This window comes from Schistocerca nitens, chromosome 5 (genome assembly GCF_023898315.1).
Source record: "Schistocerca nitens isolate TAMUIC-IGC-003100 chromosome 5, iqSchNite1.1, whole genome shotgun sequence".
Lineage (NCBI taxonomy): Eukaryota > Metazoa > Arthropoda > Insecta > Orthoptera > Acrididae > Schistocerca > Schistocerca nitens.
Window position 1 is genome coordinate 818,651,561 of NC_064618.1, and position 24,852 is coordinate 818,676,412.

Here is a 24,852-nt window from a genome sequence, read left to right on the forward strand (position 1 = left end):
TGAAGATGAAATGGGACATATGATACTGCATGAAGAGTTTGACAGAGCACTGAAAGACCTGAGTCGAAACAAGGCCTCGGGAGTAGACAACATTCCATTAGAACTACTGACAGCCTTGGGAGAGCCAGTACGGACAAAACTCTACCATCTGGTGAGCAAGATGTATGAGACAGGCGAAATACCCTCAGACTTCAAGAAGTATATAATAATTCCAATCCCAAAGAAAGCAGGTGTTGACAGATGTGAAAATTACCGAACTGTCAGTTTAATAAGTCACAGCTGCAAAATACTAACACGAATTCATTACAGACGGATGGAAAAACTGATAAAAGCCGAACTTGGGGAAGATCAGTTTGGATTCCGTAGAAATGTTGGAATACGTGAGGAAATACTGACCCTACGACTTATCTTAGAAGCTAGATTTAGGAAAGGCAAACCTACGTTTCTAGCATTTGTAGACTTAGAGAAAGTTTTTGACAATGTTGACTGCAATACTCTCTTTCAAATTCTGAAGGTGGCAGGGGTAAAATACAGAGAGCAAAAAGCTATTTACAATTTGTACAGAAACCAGATGGCAGTTATAAGAGTTGAGGGACATCAAAGGGAAGCAGTGGTTGGGAAGGGAGTGAGACAGGGTTGTAGCCTCTCCCCGATGTTATTCAAGCTCTATATTGAGCAAGCAGTGAAGGAAACAAAAGAAAAGTTTGGAGTAGGTATTAAAATCCATGGAGAAGAAATAAAAACTTTGAGGTTCGCCGATGACATTGTAATTGTGTCAGAGACAGCAAAGGACTTGGAAGAGCAGTTGAACGGAATGGATAGTGTCTTGAAAGGAGGATATAAGGTGAACATCAACATAAGCAAAACGAGGATAATGGAATGTAGTCGAATTAAGTTGGGTGATGCTGAGGGAATTAGGTTAGAAAATGAGACACTTAAAGTAGTAAAGGAGTTTTGCTATTTTGGGAGCAAAATAACTGATGATGCTCGAAGTAGAGAGGATATAAAATGTAGACTGGCAATGGCAAGGAAAGCATTTCTGAAGAAGAGAAATTTGTTAACATCGAGTATAGATTTGAGTGTCAGGAAGTCGTTTCTGAAAGTATTTGTGTGGAGTGTAGCCATGTATGGAAGTGAAACATGGACGATAACTAGTCTGGACAGGAAGAGAATAGAAGCTTTCGAAATGTAGTGCTACAGAAGAATGCTGAAGATAAGGTGGGTAGATCACGTAACTAATGAGGAAGTATTGAATAGGATTGGGGAGAAGAGAAATTTGTGGCACAACTTGACTAGAAGAAGGGATCGGTTGGTAGGACATGTTGAGGCATCAAGGGATCACAAATTAAGTATTGCAGGGCAGCGTGGAGGGTAAAAATCGTAGAGGGAGACAAGAGATGAATACACTAAGCAGATTCAGAAGGATGTAGGCTGCAATAGGTACTGGGAGATGAAGAAGCTTGCACAGGATAGAGTAGCACAGAGAGCTGCATCAAACCAGTCTCAGGAATGAAGACCACAACAACAACAACCCTTTGACTGCTGTGGGCAAGTTAACTCATTGTACTTTACTCTCCCCAGGTGCTGAGGACTTGTGTAAACCCATCCTCTGGGTTTTCTTTAAATGCTACTGACATGTTTACGCATTCTGTTCCACCAACCATCTCACTACTGCGGACAAGTTACCTCCAACTCTCAGTAAATAAAAATGTTTCAAGTATTTATCAACCTAAGTACCTCTTTGGATACTATCATTTGCAAAACAGCTTGTTATAATATCTTGAACCATTTATGAAACTTGACAATTGTTAAGAGCACATGATTCTGAATGTTCAGGGATGGAACTGTTTGGGTCATGCATGACTGACTGACAGATATGAAAACCAATATCTCGAGGACAAAATGAGGTAGCATTTTGCTATCAATTTTAAATACAATTTAAATATTTTATCTACATTTCATTTACAGAAACATATGAGCTGAAACTAAATGTATGCAAAGTCTGTGCAATTGTTTTTACCTTTGCAGACTTGCAATGTTTTACTTAATTTAATGCAAGACAATAACTATGATCAATAACAACAAGAAAATATGTCATTTATTGAGCAAATGTATCAGATGGTAAGATGTGTGAAAATCAAATTTTTTACCAAACAGTTTTCTTAAATTTGGATGATCAGTATTTCATAGCACCTCGCAAGGCTGCATGGACAGAACTGGGCACACCATCCACTAGATATAAAAATTAATATCTTGAGAAAAAAATGAGATAAAGTTCTGCTCTAAATTCATACTAATAATAAATCAGTAAAACTGTTGTGTCTCTCTGTTTGTCCTTGAAAACGTTAATGTCCAAAAATTACTAGCCAAATTTTCATGAGGTTTCCACAGGTAATTTGACATTCTTTGGAGCACTCTTTATGCTTTATTTCATCAAAATCGAATCATGGAAAAAAGAGATATTCATACACATAAAAAAAAATGTATTATGTATATGCCATATCTCCTCCAAAACCACTGGACCAATTTCAACCGAACTTGGTACACTAACATTCAATGTCTGGAAAGAATTGCTGTGGAGGTAATAACCACCAAACTATTGAAGGGGCAGGGGTGAAAAAGAAATTTAGGCCACAACACCTGAATAACCAGATTTTATTCATCCAGTATTTGACAGCGACAACACTTAGCAACTTGCAACAAACTTGATACACAATTTCAAACCTTCAAGAAACTTTTTCTCGCTGACACTCCCACACAATGATGAAATGGAAAAAGTTATTGCTTACTGCATTTTTACAGTTCATTTTTGTCTCAGGCATGACATTTCAACTTATTACTTCTTTACTAGTGATGCAATGCATATAAGAAACAATAAAAAATACAAATGATTTTACAATTAAACAATATCAGCAGGTCAAACCTATGGACTGGACTGCAACCACTCACTTGCCTTTCCCAAGCAATGTACATTCACTGTAGCCACCTAAACAATTGGTAAATTACCTATCACCTTTCAACCTACATCAGGCAAGCTTTTGTGGGGCACGAGTTGACCGGGATGGGTACTAGCAAACTGAATCTATGAAATAGTCCCAGAAATATAGCCGACTCTGAAGAAAAGAAATTTGAAAGCATAGGCAGTTGCTTCTACCTTCTAACACACTTAGCCACAATCAGTACTCCATAAAGTACATGAAGCATGGTTGAATCACTGAATCATATTCCCCTATCCCTGGAACTTCCTATAAAATTGATACACAAAGAGATGTGATGCCTCTGGTATGAAGCGCCATTTCTTTGGAGTATGTTCTTTGACTTGGATTTTGTCTATGTCGGCTGTGCTTCATATTCGACAGCTTCTCTTGTATTCAATTTGTTCAGTGGTAAAATAAATGTTCTTATGACTGCAAAAGCGTGTTATTATGGTTCTACACCTTGTAATGCCCACAGTGGTGACCCCAACATTATCATCGTGTGTTCAGAAATCATTTTGTGCTTCTTTTCATCACTAACAAACTTCATGTCTTCATGTGCCAGTCCACATTGTCTTCGGATCAATGGATCTACCAGTGTAGTTTTGTGCTAGTGCCAAGCAGCCTTTCAACTGTGCTTGCATATATACAAGTGTACCAAATGTGCATTTAGTTAAAAGTGAAGAATTGTCTATGTACAGCATGCTGGCGGCCATTTAACCATTACCGGCCTAACATGACCACCGTCATATGCTACTATGCAGAAATGCCTGCTGCACGGACGGTGCACACCGCTTAGTGACATTGTGAATGGTAAAGTGAAGGATGTCATGTTTCACCACTCAGCTAATCAGTCACCTTCAGATTGGTTTGATGTGCCAATGAAGTTCACAACTGTAATTCAAATGTTCATGTACACAGGGTTGCACATTCTTATATGCCTGATGTCATTGCAGCCCCCCCCCCCCCATCCCCAACACACTACCTCTGCAACACCGGTCAGCGCAACTGTGCCGGTTTCTATGACCATCGCTCCAAGGTCACACCACGCTCACCTTCCACCTGCTCTCGTAATGGCAGCAGCCATTTATTCTGCTCCGGTTTCTGGATCAGCCCCCTTTCGCTGCATCGCGACCACCAGTCGTTATGCCCATGCCACACCCACCTCCGGGCCTGCAGTTGTGACACATTGTGCAGTCGGCTGCACCAGCTTACTCCACGTCGTGTGCTGTCTGTGGCCGCCCCCCCCCCCCCCCCATGCAGAGTGTCACATCGTCCACCTCTACTGCACTCCTAGCATTGGGGGCTTCCTACACCGCTCACACCGACCTTCGCATCCCTCTACTGCATCAACATGTGTTACCCGGCAGATTTCCTATGCTACCTGGGTTGCAAAAGGACAACCCTAAGACTTGGTTCGCATTGGTGGGCCATCTCCTGGATATCCACAGAATTTTGGATGATGACTCATGTTTTGACTGCCTGGTGAGCCACCTCCACGCTCATCCCAACCTCATCAGTGATCTGCTCCTCTCACCACCCACCTCGCCCATGTATTTAACGGCAAAAACATCATTGATTGAACGCCTTTCCCACCCTCCAGCAGAGGCTATCCACCACATCATCCATGACGAGCACCTCGATAACTGCACATCTTCACAGCTTTGGTGGCGCCTTCATGCATTAATTGATGACCAAGTTCTACAAGACACCAGCTGTGAACCCTGTGGAGTGGTCAAGCTTCCATCAGACCTACAATCCCACCTACTATCTCATGTAGCAGACCCCTCAATGTTCGTCTACGCTTAGCCGATAAGGCCTATGCAATCATTCGTCACCGAGACCATCTGTCATGGACGACATCGCCTTCACCTTCAGTTAGCAAGCCTGCACTTTCAGTTCCGCGCCCTGCCAGTAGAGGGCAGGGCACATGCCTCAGCAGCTCAGTGGTCTGCCAGGGGCTGCCTCCTGGCAGTCTTCAGGAGGTACTGCCTGTGACCTCCCGACAGCAGCCAACCTCGCTCAAGCAGCAGCCCGAGTGGTCTCAGGCAACGACTCAGTCAGCTACATCCCCCGCCTTCTCTGCACAACCTCACCACCCAGCTTACCCACTATGCTGGTACCATGCAACCCACAGGGATGCCACTCACAACTGCCGCGTGCCCTGTGTGTACCCAAACAATTCCAGCAGGCGCATTTAGGCGCTATGTCCCGCTGTGATCGTTGACAGCACTTACCTTCTGATGCCGCACCACTTGCTCCAGCAGCATGACGCCTCTCTGTCATGGATCTGTCATTGGGCACGCGCTTTCTTGTGAACACAGGTGTGGATGTCAGCGTTATCCCAGCCAAGCTAGCGGCAACATGCTTTCTCCCGATAACCTCACTTTGATAGCCGCAAATCACTCACCTATCGCAGTCCTTGGCTCCATCAAGATGTCGCTTTGCGTATCACCGGTCACAACCTTTCCTTGGACTTTCCACGTCGCCGACATGGATGAACCTGTGATTGGGTTGGACTTTCTACACCGCTACAAACTTCGCCAGACCTGCAGGCTGCAACGTTTCGCCACATGTCTCGTTCTGCCATTCCATGCTCAAACAAGTTTGGCATGACTCCGCTCTCCACCTCCCTGGCTACACTTTCCACTTGCGCATCTCTGTTTGAAGGTATTATTGCATGTCTCTCTGACTTGGCAGGCGTCTGCACGCAGATCAATGGGCTCTGCACACATAACGAGGAGTTACACGCACACATTGCCGCTGCCTCAGCTGAATTGGTTCACACACAAAATTTTATTTGCAATCTGTCTGCAGAGCCAGTTCTTTCGGATTCATCAGCTGCTTCTACTGCATCTTCATTCTGCATGGCTCCTATGTCAAGCTTACGTTCCTCTGCTGCCTGTTCCGCACCATCAGAGTTGAATCTACAGGACACGCACATTCCCACTCCGCAAGATACCTCGCATTGCATGGCTGCCGTGCCACGCCCTCAGCCGCTGTCCACTGCTGACACACCACCCATGTCATTCTGGCCACGCAAGGTCAGTGAACAGCCGTCGCTCATGACCCATCCTCCTTTCCTCCCCTTCCCGTCCTCTGCCTGTCTCCCTTTGTGGGTTTTGGCAAGCAGCAGTGGCACACATCACAAAATATGCACCACCCGTACGTCATAAAACTCAATGTCTTAACACTTGCAAATTTCTATGAGTGAAAGGAATTGTTCAGGATTTACTGGCTTTCTGGCATGCTCCAACTGATGGACAGCAAGTGGTCTTCACTTATCCATCTTGTGCCTAAGAAAGACAGTTCACTACGCATGTGCAGGGACTACAGGTCCCTTAATGTTAGGACAATAATAGATAACTATCCAATTCCTCATATCCAGGATTTCACTCAGTTACTGCATGGCTTGAAGTTCTTCTCTGTCTTGGACTGTTCGAAGGTGTATCACCAAATTCCCATGCACCCACCAGACACTCCGAAGACAGCCATCATCACACCATTTGGTCTTTTTGAATACTGTTACATGCCCTATGGCCTGAAAAATGCTGCGCAGACATCGCAACGTTTCATTGATTTGATTTTGCTACCTCTACTTTTCCCTTTTGTCTATTTGGATGACATACTGATCTTGTCTGCTGAGGAACACAAATTTCACCTTGATGCAGTTCGTGTGGCTCCCGTGCCAACAGTGTGGTTATCGACCATGACAAATCGCAACTCTGTTCCACATCTGTTACATTCCTTGGCCATATGGTCTCAGTCGACAGCCTCCCGTACTGATTCTCGTACCACAACCATTCTCACACTGCCTCTCCCTGAAGATTATGTGCCACTCCACTGTTCTCTGGGGATGGTGAACTTTTATCGGCAACATATCACTCGGGCTGTCTCCATCCAGTTGGCCCTTACCTACGTTCTCTCTGGTAAAAATACCACGGGGAAACATAAGCTGGACTGGACTAAGCCCATGCTCGACACTTTCGACAGTCTGAAATCAGCCATCAGGAAAGCTATCACTCTCGCACATCTTGATCCTGAGGCACGCATTTCTATCACTACCGACACTAGTGAGTCAGCGGTGGGTGCTGTCCTCCGACAGCACACTGCAGACTACACACAGCCGCTCCATTTCTTTTCAAAAAACTAACCAGGAGTCAGTGTAAATGGTCGGCCTTCAGCTGCGAGCTTCTTTCGGTTTATGAGGCAGTCAAACACTTAAGGCTGACGTAGAAGGGCATGTTTTCACCATCTATTTGGACCATAAACCTCATGTTGACGCAATACGCAACCCGGCAAAGGATCTCTCGCTGTGACACTTCCAGCACATGGACTTTATTTGCCAACATTCTTCGGATGCTTATTACATCCATGGTGTGGAAAATGTAGTTGCTGACTACCTCTCCCGTATCTCTGTGATCTCCACCCCCTTGAACCTAGATGTACTGGCGTGACTTCGGGCTGAAGACACGGACACACAGTGACTGCTTTTGGATGCCGTGTCTTCGCTCGCCATCAAACCTATTACCCTGCATGGGACGTCATCCCCTGTCCTGTGCGACATTTCTACTGGCTCCCCGCTGTTCCTTGGTGGTGTCCACACTTCAGCACAGGATCTTCGATGCGTTACAAAATCTTGCCCACCCCAGGATGTGGTCAACAACAAGACCCGTAACTGAACGTTTCATCTGGCTGGGTGTGCGGCATGATTGCTGCTTCTGGACACGCGTGTGCATTCCTTGCCAACATAGTAAGGTGGGCAGACACGTGCAACCACCTTTAGGACAGTTCGACATCCCCAAGGGCCGCCTGCACCACGTGTACATTGATGGGGTCAGTCCTCTTCCCCCTTTCAAGGGGTACAAATACATTCTGTCCATGATCAACCACATAACCCGTTGGGTTGAGGTGGTCCCTCAGGTAAGACATTACAGCTGACACCATTGCTTGCACTTTCATATCGGCATGGGTGGAGAGATTTGGCTGCTCCCTTTCACTTACCATGGACCAGGGCCAACTGTGTGAGCTATGCAGGGTGGCGAAATTTACACAAAGGCATATGATCCGTAGGCCAATGGCCTAGTTGAGCAATGACACAGAACTCTAAAAGTTGCACTCATGTGCCACGGCAGGCTTTGGTCTAAGGCTCTGCCATGGGTCATGCTCTGCATCCACTTCACACACAAGGCGGACCTCAATGCTTCAATGGTGGAGATCTTGTACGGAGTACCACTCATCCTGCCAAGCTGAATTAGTCGAGGACACACCCCCAACTGATGCTATCGACATGCCGGCCCTTGTCAAACGAGTGCATGTGCACGTAGCCCACCTTCGCCCACCCCTGCCTTGCGGTCACTCCACGGCACCAGTGTTTGTTCACAAAGACTTGGCATCATGCGATTTCGTCATGCTATGAGATGACTCTGTGAGGTTCTGCAACATCCATACTCAGGTCTGCACCGCATCTTGCACTGTGGAGTTAATACATTCATGATTCTGCTCAAAAGATGACCGAGTAACGTTTCAGTGCACGAATTAAAACCTGGTCACTCTCGGAGCCACTTCCCCTCACCCCTGACCAGTCTGCCTCCACCGACACCTCATCCGCTGATGACGCCATCACCGCAACTTCCATCCACCTGTGCTGCAGTCCAATGCACAGGACCGTGTCAATGTGGTTTCTGAAGTGCCTACTTTGTTTGCTGGATGCCACTTTTGCCCACCACGCTGGCACCACGATTTTTTGTTGATATGAGATGGGCTACCTCTCCCCTGCTGTGCTCTTCATTGCTGTGGGGGGGGGGGGGGGGGGGGGGTTGCCTCTGTGGTGCCTCTGGCAAGAAGTGCCATTTCTTTGGACTATGTTCTTTGACTTTGTTTTTTTAGTTGTTCTCGTGCTATGTTCAACAGCCATTTTTGTATTCACTTTGTTCACTGCTAAAATAAATAAATGTTCTTTTGACTGCAAAAGTGTGTTATTACAGTTCTACGCCTCGTAATACCTACAGGGATGAATAAATGCAGCATAGGAAGTGAAGAATAGTACAGATAAAAAGGAAACCAATAAATGGTAAGGGACAAAAAGAGCAGAAAGAATAGTGAGTGAAGGGGATGAGATGATAGATAATTATGATTATAATTTTGATAGAATAATGACAATGACTACAATGAAAAAGATAAGACTTACGTTTAAGAAAAAGGGATACAATGTAATAGAACGAGTGGTCAAGTGAAAACAGGTAATAAATAGAAGTAAAGTGGAAGAATATTGAGAGTCAAAATGTAAAAAGTAACAGAAGAAAATGAAGACAAAGGAGAAGATCAAGAGATAATGGGGAAATTGGTATCATGAAAAAGAATGTCAAGAAGGGAAAGATTGACCTAAAGTGTGAAATTGTCCATAAGTATGATTGGACGCACTCACCTGCACACATACACACACACATTTACCAAACGAAAGCACCGGCAGGTTGATAGACACACAAACAAACACAAACATACACATGTCTAGTTTGACTTTCTAGTAGCTGTTAACCCTAGCATTACCAACGGGGGGGGGGGGGGGGCTCGTAGGCCCACTGACTCAGTTTTTCTATGTTGTATCCACACCCTTTGATATATGAACTTGAAAGCAAAGGTAATTGTTCGTTATTGAATGTACTATTGAGTCATTACAGAATTTCGGAATAAAAATGTAATTAAAATTCATTTACTTGATTTAATTCTCTGTGGGCCTTAGAAGTCCACCCGTTGGTAATAGCAAGGAAAGATTTACGAGGTTGAGTCTCTCGTTTCAAATTCTTACCATGAAACGAAGTTTGGCATTGTTGCCTCCAGACATATTATTATGAAGCGGACCATTGTTATTTTCAGTGTTTCTGCTGCTGTTGAACCAGCAACATGAGTAGACATCGTTTACGTGATAGTTCCATTGAAAGAGTGCTAGAAGAAGTTTTGAACGAATCAGATTTAGAGGAAAGTGAAGTGGATGATGATGTGGAAGAAATTAGAACTGATTCATCGTCTGAGAATGAAGATGAGGTTGAAGCCAATCCACCAGATGATAATGATACGGAATGTGATAAATTCATTGCAAAAAGTGGACGAGAGTATATTACGAAGCCATCTCGACAATATCGGCGTTCTGTACAAAATATAGTGCGAGAAAGAATGGGGCTAGGACAACAAGGAAGAATTGCGTCTCCGAAAGAGGCTATAGAGCTCTTTTTTACACCTCAAATTATGAATCTAATAAAACTACACTCAAATGAAGAGGCTTCTCGACTAGGTATTCAGCACAAGATGAAGATGAGTTATTTTGTTATATAGGACTCTTGCTAATCATGGGTTCAAATCATGACAATAAGATACCTGTCCAAGATTTATGGTCTTTGCTTCAGGGCCGACAAGTGTACTATGGATCAATGAGTCGGACCCGATTTTTCGAATTGACTAAAATATTGAGGTTTGATGATAAGAACACAAGAGAAATTCGTCGCCAGACTGACAAGTTTGCTCCAATGAGGGAAATTTTTGAAAGCTTCAATTCTTCACTTCCATTGTATTTCATTCCTGGTCTACATACAACAGTGGATGAGATGTTGTCTTTGTTCCGTGGTCGCTGTCCATTCAAGGTGTTTCTAAAAGAAAAACCTGGAAAATACGGCATTCTAATTCGAATGCTGTCTGATTCTGAGACTAGATATGTGATCAGCATGGACATCTATACAGGCAAGTCAGGAAATACACAGCATTCAAATGGACCGATGGAAATTGTAAAGAGACTAATAAAACCTATTGAAAAATCAGGCCGTAATGTTACCACAGATCGGTACTATACTTCAGTGGAGCTTGCTGAGACTCTATGGAATGATTTTCACCTCACACTTGTTGGCACCCTACAGTCTAACAGACGACACATACCTGAAGAGCTGAAGACTACAACTGGCCGCAGTTTACACTCTTCCATCTTTGCTTATACTGACCCTCAGACACAGAGGCCACCAGTTACTCTTGCATCAACGCTAGTCCGCGAGAAGCCAAAACGACTGCTGTTGATGCTTTCAACTTATCACTCAGAAGGGGTGTTGAATGAAGACTCAAAAAAGACTAACATAAATCTTTTTTATAATTCTACAAAGGGAGGCGTGGACACCATAGACCAGATGGCAAGACACTACAGCACAAAGAGAGGAACAAGAAGATGGCCTTTGTCCCTCTTCTACACACTCATTGACATAGCAGCAATAAATGCATATTCACTCTTCCTCCTCAACTTTCCGAATTGGAAAAAGAATTTGCTAAACCGCAGAAGAGTTTTTATCACTAACTTAGGTCTCGAACTAATAAGATCTCAAGTAGATAAACGGGCACAAAATTTGTATGGACTTCAGAAGCCAGTAATAATGGCAATGGAAAGCATCACACAACGGAAGCTCAGCTGCTCTGTAGAACCATCATCCTCAACAGCAGAACCAGGAACACGTGGACGGTGCCACCTATGCTGCCAAGAAGCTGCATCTAAAAAGATCAAGTACAACAAGCTGGGAAAGTCAACTGTTACCTGCTCTCAGTGCCACAAACACGTCTGTGGGAAACACTGCAGGAAGACAGTGTTGTGTGAAAAATGCGTTGCAGAATGAGACAGTAAATTTTGTTTGCTTCATGTAGTGTATCGAATTAAAAAAGTCGTTTTTATAAGAAAACACTATTTTGAAACATTATTCCAAAAAATATATAAACTGAATCTCGTGATTTGTTCATTTTATTCCTATTATAATAACATCTTTTATTATCCAGTATACAAAAACAATGTCTAAGCATTTTGAATTGTTATTAGAGGTATCAGAAGTAAATAAACTTGATTTATGATAAAATAAATTGTGGTATTCTTTATGGGCCTTTGAGGCCCCCCCGTTGGTATTACATGTAACAAAAAATACGTTGGTAATGCTAGGGTTAATGTGACTGTACGAAATATAAACCGACAGTCTATACTTTGCACGAGAAAGATACGCGCCGGAACATTTCCAACCGGATATAACAAGAACAAAGTTTATTGCAGAGTGATGCGGTTTGCAGCAATCGACAGAGCATAAAATTGCGCTTCATTTGATGTATAATACGTAGATGTTTGCGAAAGTTTTTTTTATATATATATATTTTTGAACATGCGCGATATTTGTCATACGCGATAATTGACATACATGCGAACGTCTAAAAATTAACACAAATTATTATAAATAGAGTCTGCATTGACCACCATTTTGTTTATATTACAACAGTGAAAACCGCAACTATCTACATCTAACAGTTACTGAGTTATAGTCATTTAAGTCTGAAAGATGGCGACGCACATAGATGTGGTAGTGAATCGGTCCATAAATTGCGAGTATTTAGCGTCAATAAGGTGCAAGTTATGCGACAAAATCGTATCAAGTGGCATTAGAATTTGTTCAGTGTTGCGTATTTGGTATCATTCGCAGTGCTTCGCGAAAATAAATCATGAAAACATCTCGTGTACGTGTGGAACAAAGTGTAACGGACGTCTGGCAGCGAGTGAAATGCGCCGCGCAAATCGTGAAATCATAGTACTCGAATCACTGCAGAAAGAACTGAAAGCCACAAGAGAACATGCTCTGTTGTTGGAAAATATTATTAAAAGCCTATCTGACCCATCACATAAAGAACTCGGTCAACATCAAGAGTACAGTGTACCAAAGAAATGTGCAAAACCTAAATTTGTTTCCAGTGCGTTAAAAGTTCCGTTAAGAAATCGATTTCAACATCTTATTACAGATTGTGAACGTAAAAATGTTGAAACAAGCAACTCACACCAAGACTACGAATCGGAATCGGCGGACAGGAAATTTATAAAGCGCAATAAGTCAGTAAAACGTAACAGTCTCGATGTTGCAAACAAAGTGCCTCCTAAAAACTTTAGTAGGCCTACAGTTTTGCTTGCTGACAGCCACGGAAGAGGAATTGCAGGAATTCTTCGTTTCCAGCAGGATCTCAATGTGACAAGTGTTGTGAAACCTGGAGCAGGCCTAAAAGAAGTTTTGAAAAACTATAAAAACAATAATCACATGACACAAAGTGAATGCATTGTAATATTGGGCGGTGCAAACGATGTATATAAGAATGAACTAACAGTAGCAAACAGAGTGCTAAGAGATGTGCTACGTACAACAGAGGATCAAAAAGTTATTGTTGTAGGCATTCCACACAGACATGACCTTACTGAATCTTCTTGTGTGAACAGAGAAATCCAAAAAGCAAACAGGATGTATGAAAAGATCTGCAAGACCACTTCAAACGCTTTTTTCCTCAGTATTGACGATCTTGAAAGACAGCACTTCACAACACATGGTATGCATTTAAATAAATGGGGCAAATCGCTGCTCAGTCAAAAGATCAAAATGGTAGTGGATATTGTTTCTCCTAGATGTAAGAAAAGTGATCCTATTCCACTACCACTGGTAAAGGACGCCTGCAAAGTATCTTCCGTACCATGTATTCCAGTTGCAGCAGTAACACAACTTCAGGTATCACTGATTACAAAAGAATGTGCTGGGAGAGAGGAAGCTGTAACTACAGTTACAACAGGTAGAACACCTCATTCAGGAACTAAGATAACAGAAACAGCAAAAGTGGCAGCATATTCAGAAACAAGTGTACCAACAGGTGATCCAGCTGTCCATTCTGCAGCAACATTTGAACTACCTACAGTGGGAACCCAGCCACTTAGATCATGCCATGAACAAGAAGACGCGAAGAGACCTCCAAGAGTAGAAGCAGTATCAAGTGTAGTGGGCAAACGGAAAACTGTACCTCCATTACGTCTAAATGATTTTTTAGTAGAAGGCAGCAAGGGGAAGAAGCCCATAAGATAAATAGTGCCAGAGATTTAATAGCCTCTCAGCAAAATAGTGCATCTGTAAAGAAAGACAGGTTTGATTTTATAATCTGTTATCTTAACACTGAAGGAGTAAGGGATAAAGAATTTATTGTCAATGACTTTGGATTAGAAAATAAGTTTGATATCTTTTGTTTAAGTGAACACTGGGCTAGTGAGAGTGAACTTACATTTATTAAATTTGATGATTATATTCTTGCCAGTAGCTACTGCAGAAAATTGCATTTAAGAGGTGGTGTGGCAATATATGTTAACAAGTCATTTAGCGGTACATTCAATAGATTAGATCTAGATTTTCTGTGTGATGAACAGAACTTTGAAGCTGCTGGTATAGTAATAGACAGTTTTAAGTTAGTTGTAATTTCCCTGTACAGGTCACCTAAGGGTATAACCAATGTATTTTTAGAAAAACTGGACCTGCTGTTACATGTACTTACAGATACTAGATGGATACATTATGATATTGTGATAGGTGGAGATGTGAATGCTGAATTCGATGTCACAACACAAAAACGTACTGTCACTGAACTCCAAAACCTACTAAGACAGTGCAACTTACATTCAGTCTATAACAAACCTACAAGAGAACATGCATGTCTTGACAATATATTTGTAAATTTTAAAACAACAGAAGAATCATGTTTTGTGACAGTATTTCCATATTCTGATCATGATTCAGTATCTTTAAATTATACAAGTAGGTTCCCTCTTGATAAGAGTTATGTAAATAAGTTTGTCCCAGAAGTTGTGGTCACTAGACCAGTCACAGATGAGAAAATTGACAGGTTTCGTACGTCCCTTTCTATCAGAGATTGGTTTGGCCTGTGTCATGATGAGACACATTATACTCTATGCAATTATCTGCCAGCAAAGGTACTATTTGATAGGTTTCTCAAAGCATTTCTGGGACACTTTAATGACTGCATACCAATAAAGAAATGCAAAGTAACTGACAGAGTCCTAAAAGCAAAAGTTCCAAATAGACAAAATACATGGTACACAAAACAGCTGTCTACTATGAAAAATCAAGTTATGTTGTTGTACAATATTTATAAAAATCTGAAAACCAACCATGCTAAACTAGCCTATGTTAGATCTAGGAATGAGTACAAAAAAGCAATTGTGGAAGCCAAACAAGCACACAATCTCAGAAGTATTGAGAAATCCACCAATAAGTGCAAAGCAGCATGGACTCTAATAAATAGTGTCGCCAAAGATAAAGGAAGTGACAAAATTAGTATCTCTCCTCAGGAATTTAATGACTTTTTTATTAAATCAGTTGAGGAAGTAGGAAGTGCTATAATTAAACCTGAAATCAGCTCATCACAGTTACTGTCAAAAAATATTGCTTGGTCATCAACAAACACAAGTACCTTCAATTTTTTTGAGGTCTCACCTGGTTTTGTGTTAAGAATAGTGAAGCAGTTAAAATCATCAGACAGTGTAGACATATATGACCTGTCTTGTAACATGCTTAAGAAAGTAATAGACTGTATAGTGTACCCCCTAACATATTGTATAAACAAGTGTATACTGGAGGGTTTTTTCCCTGATGAGCTTAAACTGTCTAGGGTAGTTCCAGTACATAAAAAAGGAGATAAAAATTCTGTCTCAAGTTACAGGCCAATATCCATAGTCCCAGTTTTCTCAAAAGTTCTAGAATGCATAATTTACCAACAATTATCTGTTTACTTTGATAACATAGGATTAATAAGTGGATCACAGTATGGCTTTAGGAAAAACCTGTCAACCATTGATGCCATAGACAATGTTGTTAAATACATCCATCAAGTATTTGAAGATAAATGCTTTGCCCAAGTGACTTTTTGTGACCTAAGCAAAGCCTTTGACTGTGTAGAACATACACTACTACTCAAAAAAATGGACTTTTACGGTGTTAAAGGTAACAGCCTTAAGCTATTAAGATCATATTTACAAAACCGTAAGCAAGCCGTCTGTGTTGGGAAAGAAATGTCCAGTATAGAACAAGTTGAGGTAGGTGTTCTGCAGGGATCCGTGCTGGGCCCTTTCCTTTTCCTAATAATGATAAATGACCTGCCATCATTTATCAAATCCAGAACAGTACTCTATGCTGATGATACAACATTTCTGAACAGCAGTAATGATCTTAATAGCCTTTAAACATGTGTTACAGAGACAATTGAGCAAGGTTCACTCTGGTTTAAAGCAAATGGGTTCTTGCTTAATGAAAGCAAAACCCAGCAGATGGTATTTAGTTTAAAAGACAAGTTTCCATCAGATGATCCTAGTTGTGTTAAATTTTTGGGGGTATATTTGGATGATAAACTTTCTTGGAATCCACATATTAAGTATATTAGCTGTAAATTGTCTAGGGTAATCTATTTGTTAAGGCGATTAATGCACTGTGTTAATTATGTTAGAGTATCTTACTACTCATTTTTCCAAAGCATCATATCCTATGGCATTATTTTATGGGGAAACTCCACTTATGTGCATGATATACTATTGCTGCAAAAGAAAGCTATTAGGATAATTACAGGCTCACCATACAAGGCTCACTGTAAACCTTTGTTTACTCAACAAAAAATCATGACAGTAATAAACCTATATATTTATTATGTTTTAATCTACACAAAAAAGAACTTATCTAAAGTAAAACGCAGGGCAAATATACATTGTTACAGCACTAGGACAAACAGCTCTATCTATACGCCCTACCACAGACTGTCAAAATCAGTTAACAGTTATGAACTTATGGGCCACAAATTATTTAACAAACTTCCACAAGGTATACAAAATTTACCAGAGCAACAATACAAACAAACACTTTATGACTGGTTAGTTGTAAACCCATTCTACAATGTAAAGGATTTCATGACCTGTGATATTAAACTGTAAAGTTCTTAACAATTCTGTCCTTTTATAGCATGTACTGTACTGTATTGTATTATATGTATGACTTTGTCTATTGCTGTAATGGCTTAAAGACAATAAAATTATTATTATTATTATTATTATTATTATTATTATTATGTATATTGCAATTTTTGACATCTTCAATCGAGCATAGTAAGAACACTATTTGTCGCAGAGAGCTGCGGTTTGCAGCAATCGACAAAGCAAAAAATAACGTTTCATTTGATGTATATAAAATAAGTATTTGCGAAATACGTTTTTTTGCTACAATTTGAAAAATCGGTACGTGGCATTTTTTGTCAAAAAATGACTTTCCTTATAATTACGTTTTTATGCATGCATCTTATAGTTCTCATCATTTAGATATGCACCAATGTGAAAATTGTTACATTTCGTTAATTTAAATATGATTTATAGAATTTTAAATTCAATAAATATTGTTTTTTGCGTATTCGATTGCGTGTAGCGAAGGAACCAATTGTCACAGAGAGCTGCGGTTTGCAGTAATCGACAGAGTATAACTTAACGTTTCGTTTGAGGTATAAAAAGTGAGGGTTAGCGAAAAAAAGTTTTCCGAAAATTTGCATATTACAATTATACATAAGTTCTTTTCCTACCCACGTACTGTAAACACTATGGCATCTAGGAAGTCACGATGGTTACTAAACTGTAGTATGATTATTTACTAATCGGAAAATGTCTATTTTGACCCTCTGGTAGCGATTAGTTTGATAAAATGGAACATAATTTCGAACACAACATTTAGCGTCTTGGAAATTATGGATGATTGTAGTTTGAGCTCGCGTACTGTACAAACTAGAGTACCTAAAAGCTCACGATGGACTCTAAATTATAGAAGGATTATTTGCGAATCGAAAAATGTCTATTTTGACTTTCTAGTAGCTATTAATGTGACTGTACGAAATATAAACCGATAGACTATGTAAAGAACACGCCGGAACATCTCCAATCGGATCTAACAAAATGGTTCAAATGGCTCTGAGCACTATGGGACTTAACTTCTAAGGTCATCAGTCCCCTAGAACTTAGAACTACTTAAACCTAACTAACCTAAGGACATCACACACATCCATGCCCGAGGCAGGATTCGAACCTGCGACCGTAGCGGTCGCGCGGTTCCAGACTTTTGCGCCTTAACCGCTTGGCCACTCCGGCCGGCTCGGATCTAACAAGAAAACTGTTTATCGCAGAGTGATGCGGTTTGCAGCAATCGACAGAGTATAACCTAACGTTTCGTTTGAGGTATAATAAGTGGGGGTTAGCGAAAAAACGTTTTTTTTCCGAAAATTTGCAAATTAATTGCTTTTCATACACGCATACTGTAAACACTATGGCATCTAGGAAGTCACGATGGTTACTAAACTGTAGTATGATTATTTACTAATCGGAATTATTTGTGTGTATGTTTGTGTTTGTTTGTGTGTCTATCAACCTGCCAGCGCTTTCGTTTGGTAAGTCACATCATCTTTGTTTTTAGATATATTTTTCCCACGTGGAATGATGTGACTTACCAAATGAAAGTGCTGGCAGGTCGACAGACACACAAACAAACACAAACATACACACAGAATTCAAGCTTTCGCAACAAACTGTTGCCTCATCAGGAAAGAGGGAAGGAGAGGGAAAGACGAAAGGATGTGGGTTTTAAGGGAGAGGGTAAGTAGTCATTCCAATCCCGGGAGCGGAAAGACTTACCTTAGGGGGAAAAAAGGACGGGTATACACTCGCACACACACACATATCCATCCACACATATACAGACACAAGCAGACATCGCAACGTCTTTAAATATGTCTGCTTGTGTCTGTATATGTGTGGATGGATATGTGTGTGTGTGCGAGTGTATACCCATCCTTTTTTCCCCCTAAGGTAAGTCTTTCCGCTCCCGGGATTGGAATGACTCCTTACCCTCTCCCTTAAAACCCACATCCTTTCGTCTTTCCCTCTCCTTCCCTCTTTCCTGATGAGGCAACAGTTTGTTGCAAAAGCTTGAATTCTGTGTGTATGTTTGTGTTTGTTTGTGTGTCTGTCGACCTGCCAGCACTTTCATTTGGTAAGTCACATCATCTTTGTTTTTAGATATATTTTTCCTATGTGGAATGTTTCCCTATATATATATATATATATATATATATATATATATATATATATATATATATATATATATCTGTGTGTGTGTGTGTGTGTGTGTGTGTGTGTATAGTGGCTCTGAATTTTGTTGGTACCAAAATGGAATATAGCTTTGGGTTATGCACACATTGCAGCTGCACCCTCACTGATTCAGTTTGGACACCTGACCCCACTTGTTTTATACAATCAATCATTTCTTCTCCCCTTGTTCACAAAGTTTCCTTTAGAATATAACATCCTATCAACAGATGGAAAACAATCTGAGATTATATTAGGACAAGGAGAGAAACTAATCATGGCCTGTTTGAAGGGATGCCAAGCATCTGCCTCAGATGAAGCAGGGAAGCCACAGAAAGCCTAACTCAGGGTGGCTGGGTTTGGCATTAGATCCCAGCTCCTTGGATATGTGTCCCACACACACACACACACACACACACACACATGAATATGTATTTAGGAAACTTCAGGATGAAATTTAAACAATATTATGAAAAAGATATGAGTAGACCATTACTCACTTAAAGATGACACACTGAGTTGCAGAGGCACAATGAAAAGACTATCTGCAACACAACAAGTCACCTTGACGATGAATAATATATAATGACAAGGATAGATTGTTACTCACGACGTAGTGGAGATGTTGAGTCATGGACAGATGCAACAAGAAGACTGTTAAACAAATAATCTTTCATACAAAAAGCCTTCTTCTGAATTAAAAAACACTCACATTCACACAAATGCAACTCTCACACACATGACCACTATCTTTCGCTGCTGAGGCTAGACTGTGTGTGTGTGTGTGTGTGTGTGTGTGTGTGTGTGTGTGTGTGAAAAACAGATAACATGTAAAAATAATGGAATATCATAAAAATGCAGAAAACTTAAAACCTTTCCTTGCATGTGATGCACCAATAATTAAATTCTATCAAATACAAGATTGTAATATGAAACTGACCATAAAGGAACAAACAAATATTTTATTGCTTAAACAGTAAGGAAACTTACTGAGAGTTAACAGCTTCAAAGGAGCTTTACATAAGCAGAACTGTCCCTTGACAAAACATGCAGTCTAATTATCTCATAACCAACCATGTACATTAAAATACTCTCCAGAAGCAATAGTGAACCTATCTAAAAAATAAACCACCTCTGGTGGCTGGTACAAGAAATGTTTTGACAGCCACAATGTAAATAAAAATACACACACACATATTGCGAAACAAGACTGCACAAGGAGGATGGTAATCTTGGTTGCTAAATCAGCTGCCTTAGGGGAAGTGTAGCACCATTCAAAAAGTGTTACTGGAAATGCACTCATCATCCTCAACATGTCATGTGTTCTGCAAGACATTCTGTGGTGGGTGGTGCAAATGTTGGTACCAGTGGTGGTGCTGCTCCTGATGAAGGAGGTTGTAGCCATCGAACACAGTTGGTAGTACTTACTGGAAAACGTGAAGATTTGACAGAGATGGTAGAAGGCCTGCCATTTACCAACATATTCAGATTACATGCTCCTCAGTGTAGGTCTCTGTGTGGACCTGTGTACAGTGGTTGAAGGAAAAGTTTGGTACCATCTGCACAAAGCATGATTTGTGGAGTTTCCAGGTCACAATGTACCTATCTGGTAGGTGCGCCACATCGTGAAGCTTCACGATAGTGAATCTGTGAATATGTTCCCTCAACTGCCAAACGAATTTGCAATAATTGTAGCCAGTAAGCTGGAAGGACTGCATGTCTACAAACTCTCCTGGAAGTCACAGCACTTCACCATAAACCAGTTCACTGACGAGGAATTTAATTCTGGCTTGTAAGTATTCCTTAAACCAGTTGGTCCAATTTGTTTCATCACATGAGTGCTGCCTTTAGGGAATGGTGCCAGCATTCTGTAATACCGTTACTTGCCAGATGGTTGCTTGATGTCTAGCATTGAACAGTGCCATAGAACTGATTGAGGTGAGCAAACACATCTGACTTGATCTGGCGGCTGTGGTCCATTGTGACATGTATCAAACAACCAAATCGAGAAGTCCAGCTTGAAGAGAAACACAGGCTATGGTTTTTACTTTGATGTTATCAACTGGCACACTTCTGGCCAGCAAGTAAAACTATCAGTCATGGTGAGAATATAATGTTGTCCATTCAACAGAGGTAATGGGCCTATGATGTCAATATGCTCATGAACAAATCTGGTAGTTGTGTCAGGAAAGTCCCCCACTGGTGTGTGCACATGGCACGAAACCTTGCTTCATTGACACTTTACACATGTAAAGGTTGTAACGGAACATATTAAAGGCTTTACTTTAATGAAGTATGCGATCCCTTCCAAATTCAACCAGTTTAACGAGTATTTATGATTATAGAAAAATTATTGTGTATGTTAACAATGATTGCACAACATGTCTCCATAAACAGTCAACCCATTAAATTATACTGAATAACTGACCCACACAAAAGTTAATATCACTTGATCACTGATACAGCAAATGTCATCATGTAAAAACACTAAGTTCATCTTAAATAATTAATATGAAGTACGAGAAATAGTGGCCAACTTAGGTATTTTGGATCTCCTTAAATAAAAATCACCCAGTGAAACCTATTTGTTCACTAGGAGCGTTTTCACTCAGTATTCACGTAATCAATCCTATTTTAGACGAAAACCTATGTAATTCTTCATAATTCACGTTACTTACTTATTTATGCAAATTAGAGAAGTCAATTGACAAACTTCTAAAAAACGACCTTTTTGTAACAAAGAATTATTCTGTCAAGTCAACAAATCTGTCTGTCATTTTAATAACATGTTAAATTATGTCACTCGATGCAAATTAATAACTTTTCTGCACAAATTATGATAACAGATGTACATGTGACTCATAAACTGTATCTCTTTTTAGTAGTTCTTTGACAATGTTATAAATACAAGCAGCTAGAAGGGTCGAAAGACCAGTCGGAGGCAGTAGGGGCAGTCGGAATGTCACTTTGGTGAAGTGTGTTTCTGTGTTATTGTTTGGCAAAACAAGTCAAAGAACATGTAAAGGGAGTACTACTTTGTGTTGTGTTATGGTCTTTGGTGGACAGTGGAATTAATATGGCCACTAAAGTAATAAATATTTGATGTTTACATACGTGTTGGTTTCGCTCGTTCTTTATCATCAAAAGCACATGAAAAACACGGAACCTCATGTGTTTACCCTAGACAACCAAATTTAGAGCCAGCATCAGCAACGAGACACCGCAGCGATCCAGCAAGCAGCAGCGATTACTACAATACAATATTTTGTAATGGCGCCAACCTAACATCAAGTGCTAACAAGCTCCGTAAATGGGAGTGAAATAGTGCGTTTATCAGCAATTAGCAAAAGATATCTACGACGACTTTTGGCGGTCCATTTACAAAAGTGGGGGCTCGTCCGGGATCTTTAAGTGCATCGATGATAATAGTGCAGCGATAAATTTCGTAAGTGCTTGGCACTCCAAAAAAAAAATTTTTTTATTTGTGCATTGTGGCAACAGTGAAAATATGTCAAAAAATAAATAAATAAATAAAGTGTGTTTGTGCGACTACGAAAAACTATCATCACACCGCTCGGAAGATTAACGTCTGGATTATGTCAATGGATTTCATCAATCAAGACTTCAGCTTCAATAAAACCGAATATAAGTGAAGAAAGCCAACAAGAACACCGACCACGACATCATAGCATAGACATAAAGCAAGGTATTTTGTTGTTGTTGTCATTTAAAATAAGTAATTGTTAACATGTCTCTACCTGAGAGGGATGAGATCGTAGGAAATGTAAAAATTGAACCAGGGGGTGGTGAACAATTAAACTTAACAGAGTGGCTAGCAGAGTTTGCAACTCAAATAAGCTCGCAACTTAAACAATCAAGTGAGCAAGTAAGTTTGGATTTTAAACAATTAAGTGAACAAGTAAGTTTGAAACTTGAAGAAAACACAGATAGACTGAATAAGTTAAGTTTGGATTTTAAACAATCAAGTGAAGAAAACACAGATAGACTGGATAAGTTAAGTTTGGATTTTGATCTATTAAGTTCTCATCTCAATGAGAAGTGCGAGGAAATTAAAACTACCCTCAGTAAGAACACTAGCGAACAGTTGATACACTTCAGAAAAGAATTTCAAGTTAAAGTTGAAAGTTTAAATGAAAACATACAAGCGAACACAGACAGCATTGCTGTCATTTACAACAGAGTAGATACTGAAGCTAAAAGATTAGATCAGAGAATAGACAAAACATCAGAAAACCTTAAACAAGAATACAACCTGTATACCACTAATGTAGATACAAAAGTAGAAAATATACACACTAAATGTACACAATTGGAAGATGCATTGATGTCAAAACAAATGTTTTACAATCAAAATACAATGTATGGACACATCCAAGTGAAATGCTTTCCTGGTGAAAATCTGCACCCTATTGACTTTATTCACCAATGTAAAGATATGTTTGTTGTAGGAATGTCAGATAACATAAAAATTAAGTTAGTAAAACGGTTTCTAGAAGGGGAGGCCCTATCCTGGGCAAATGAGAATAATGATTCTTGGAATACTTTTGAAGAGTTTGAAGCTAAATTTATTTGCAAATTTTGGTCACAATCCATACAAGCCAGATTAAAGTCAGAATTTCTAAATGGACCAGTGTATAGAGGGAAAGTAGGGGGAATGCAAAAATTTTGCAGAGATCAATTGAAAAAACTTGCTCATTTAAATAACTCTTTTGATATTATAACACAAATTGATGTTTTAAAAAGGAGATTACCAGAGAGACTGCAGTGGGAATTGGTCCATGGACCAGACGATTCAATGGAAGAGTTCCTGAAATTTGTAGATAGATTAGATAGGGCCTTGGAAAGAGAAAGTAACCAAAGTTTTGGCTCTGGCAACAACCAGTATGGGGGGTGGAGCAGGAATGTAAATAGAGATTATTATGGGAGGAGAAACTTTGAAAATTCTGGAAATAATGCTCCAAATAGGGGAGATATGAGATACGAAAATGATTTCAGAAACAATACACAGGAGGGAGGATGGAGGAGAGATAACAGGAATGATAGAAATAGGTATTGGGGAAGAGAACAAGAGAGAAGGGGGTTTGTTGAAACTAGTGAACAAAACGACAACTACAAACGGACAGACCGAGGAAACCAGCCGGGAAACGGTGGACAGTCCCACTAGATGTCCGTAGTTTTGGGGCTAGACAATATTATGACAGGACAACACATAACCGAAACTGGAAAAGGAGAGGATACAATGTAAAGAGTAAATACCATGAAAATACTGAAGTTGTTAGAATGAATAAATTAGAATTTAATAAAAGGTTTTGGGATACTATGAGTAAAAGTGATACAGTTAATAAAAACTGTGTTCAAGCACAAGTAGTTAGTGAAAGTGCAGAAGTTGAAGGTATTGCAGAGTTCCATAGTTGGGCTGAAAAAGATACTGGTGTTAATAACAAGTCAGACACACCACAAGTAGAATCTATTTTGGGGGGTTTATTTGATAAGAAGGGGGATGACGAAGTGTTTAATGGAGCCAAAGACTCAATTGCTGAGATTCAGATACATAGGGGGGAAACTGCAGATGGGGTTGTTGTTGAGGAGGAGGAAGAAGTAATAGAGGGACATTTAAATAATGATCCTAAATCAAGTGATGTTATTGATGAGAGTGTAGAGGAAGAAATAAAAGTATTTGTAGAATTGAAAAGTGATGATGAGATAAAGGTAAGTGATGTGACAAACATGGATAATAATGAGGTTAATTTAAGTGAAATGCAGACTAGGGAATGTGTATCTGAGGACAAGCTATTGCCTATTGGGAACTATGAAACGCTAATCTATGAGAATGGTAATAATAATAATATTAAAGAAAATATAAACGGA

General features: G+C 40.2%; 1 protein-coding gene across 1 annotated transcript; it reads left to right on the forward strand.

Moving 5' to 3' along the window:
* The first annotated feature begins 22,392 nt into the window (after nucleotides 1-22,392).
* On the forward strand, nucleotides 22,393-24,148 carry LOC126260814 (uncharacterized). The gene is made up of 2 exons (XM_049958187.1): nucleotides 22,393-22,849; nucleotides 22,925-24,148. The coding sequence occupies exons 1-2, from the start codon at nucleotides 22,712-22,714 to the stop codon at nucleotides 24,146-24,148; spliced, it is 1,362 nt and encodes a 453-aa protein (XP_049814144.1). The 5' UTR covers nucleotides 22,393-22,711.
* Nucleotides 24,149-24,852: the final 704 nt, after the last annotated feature.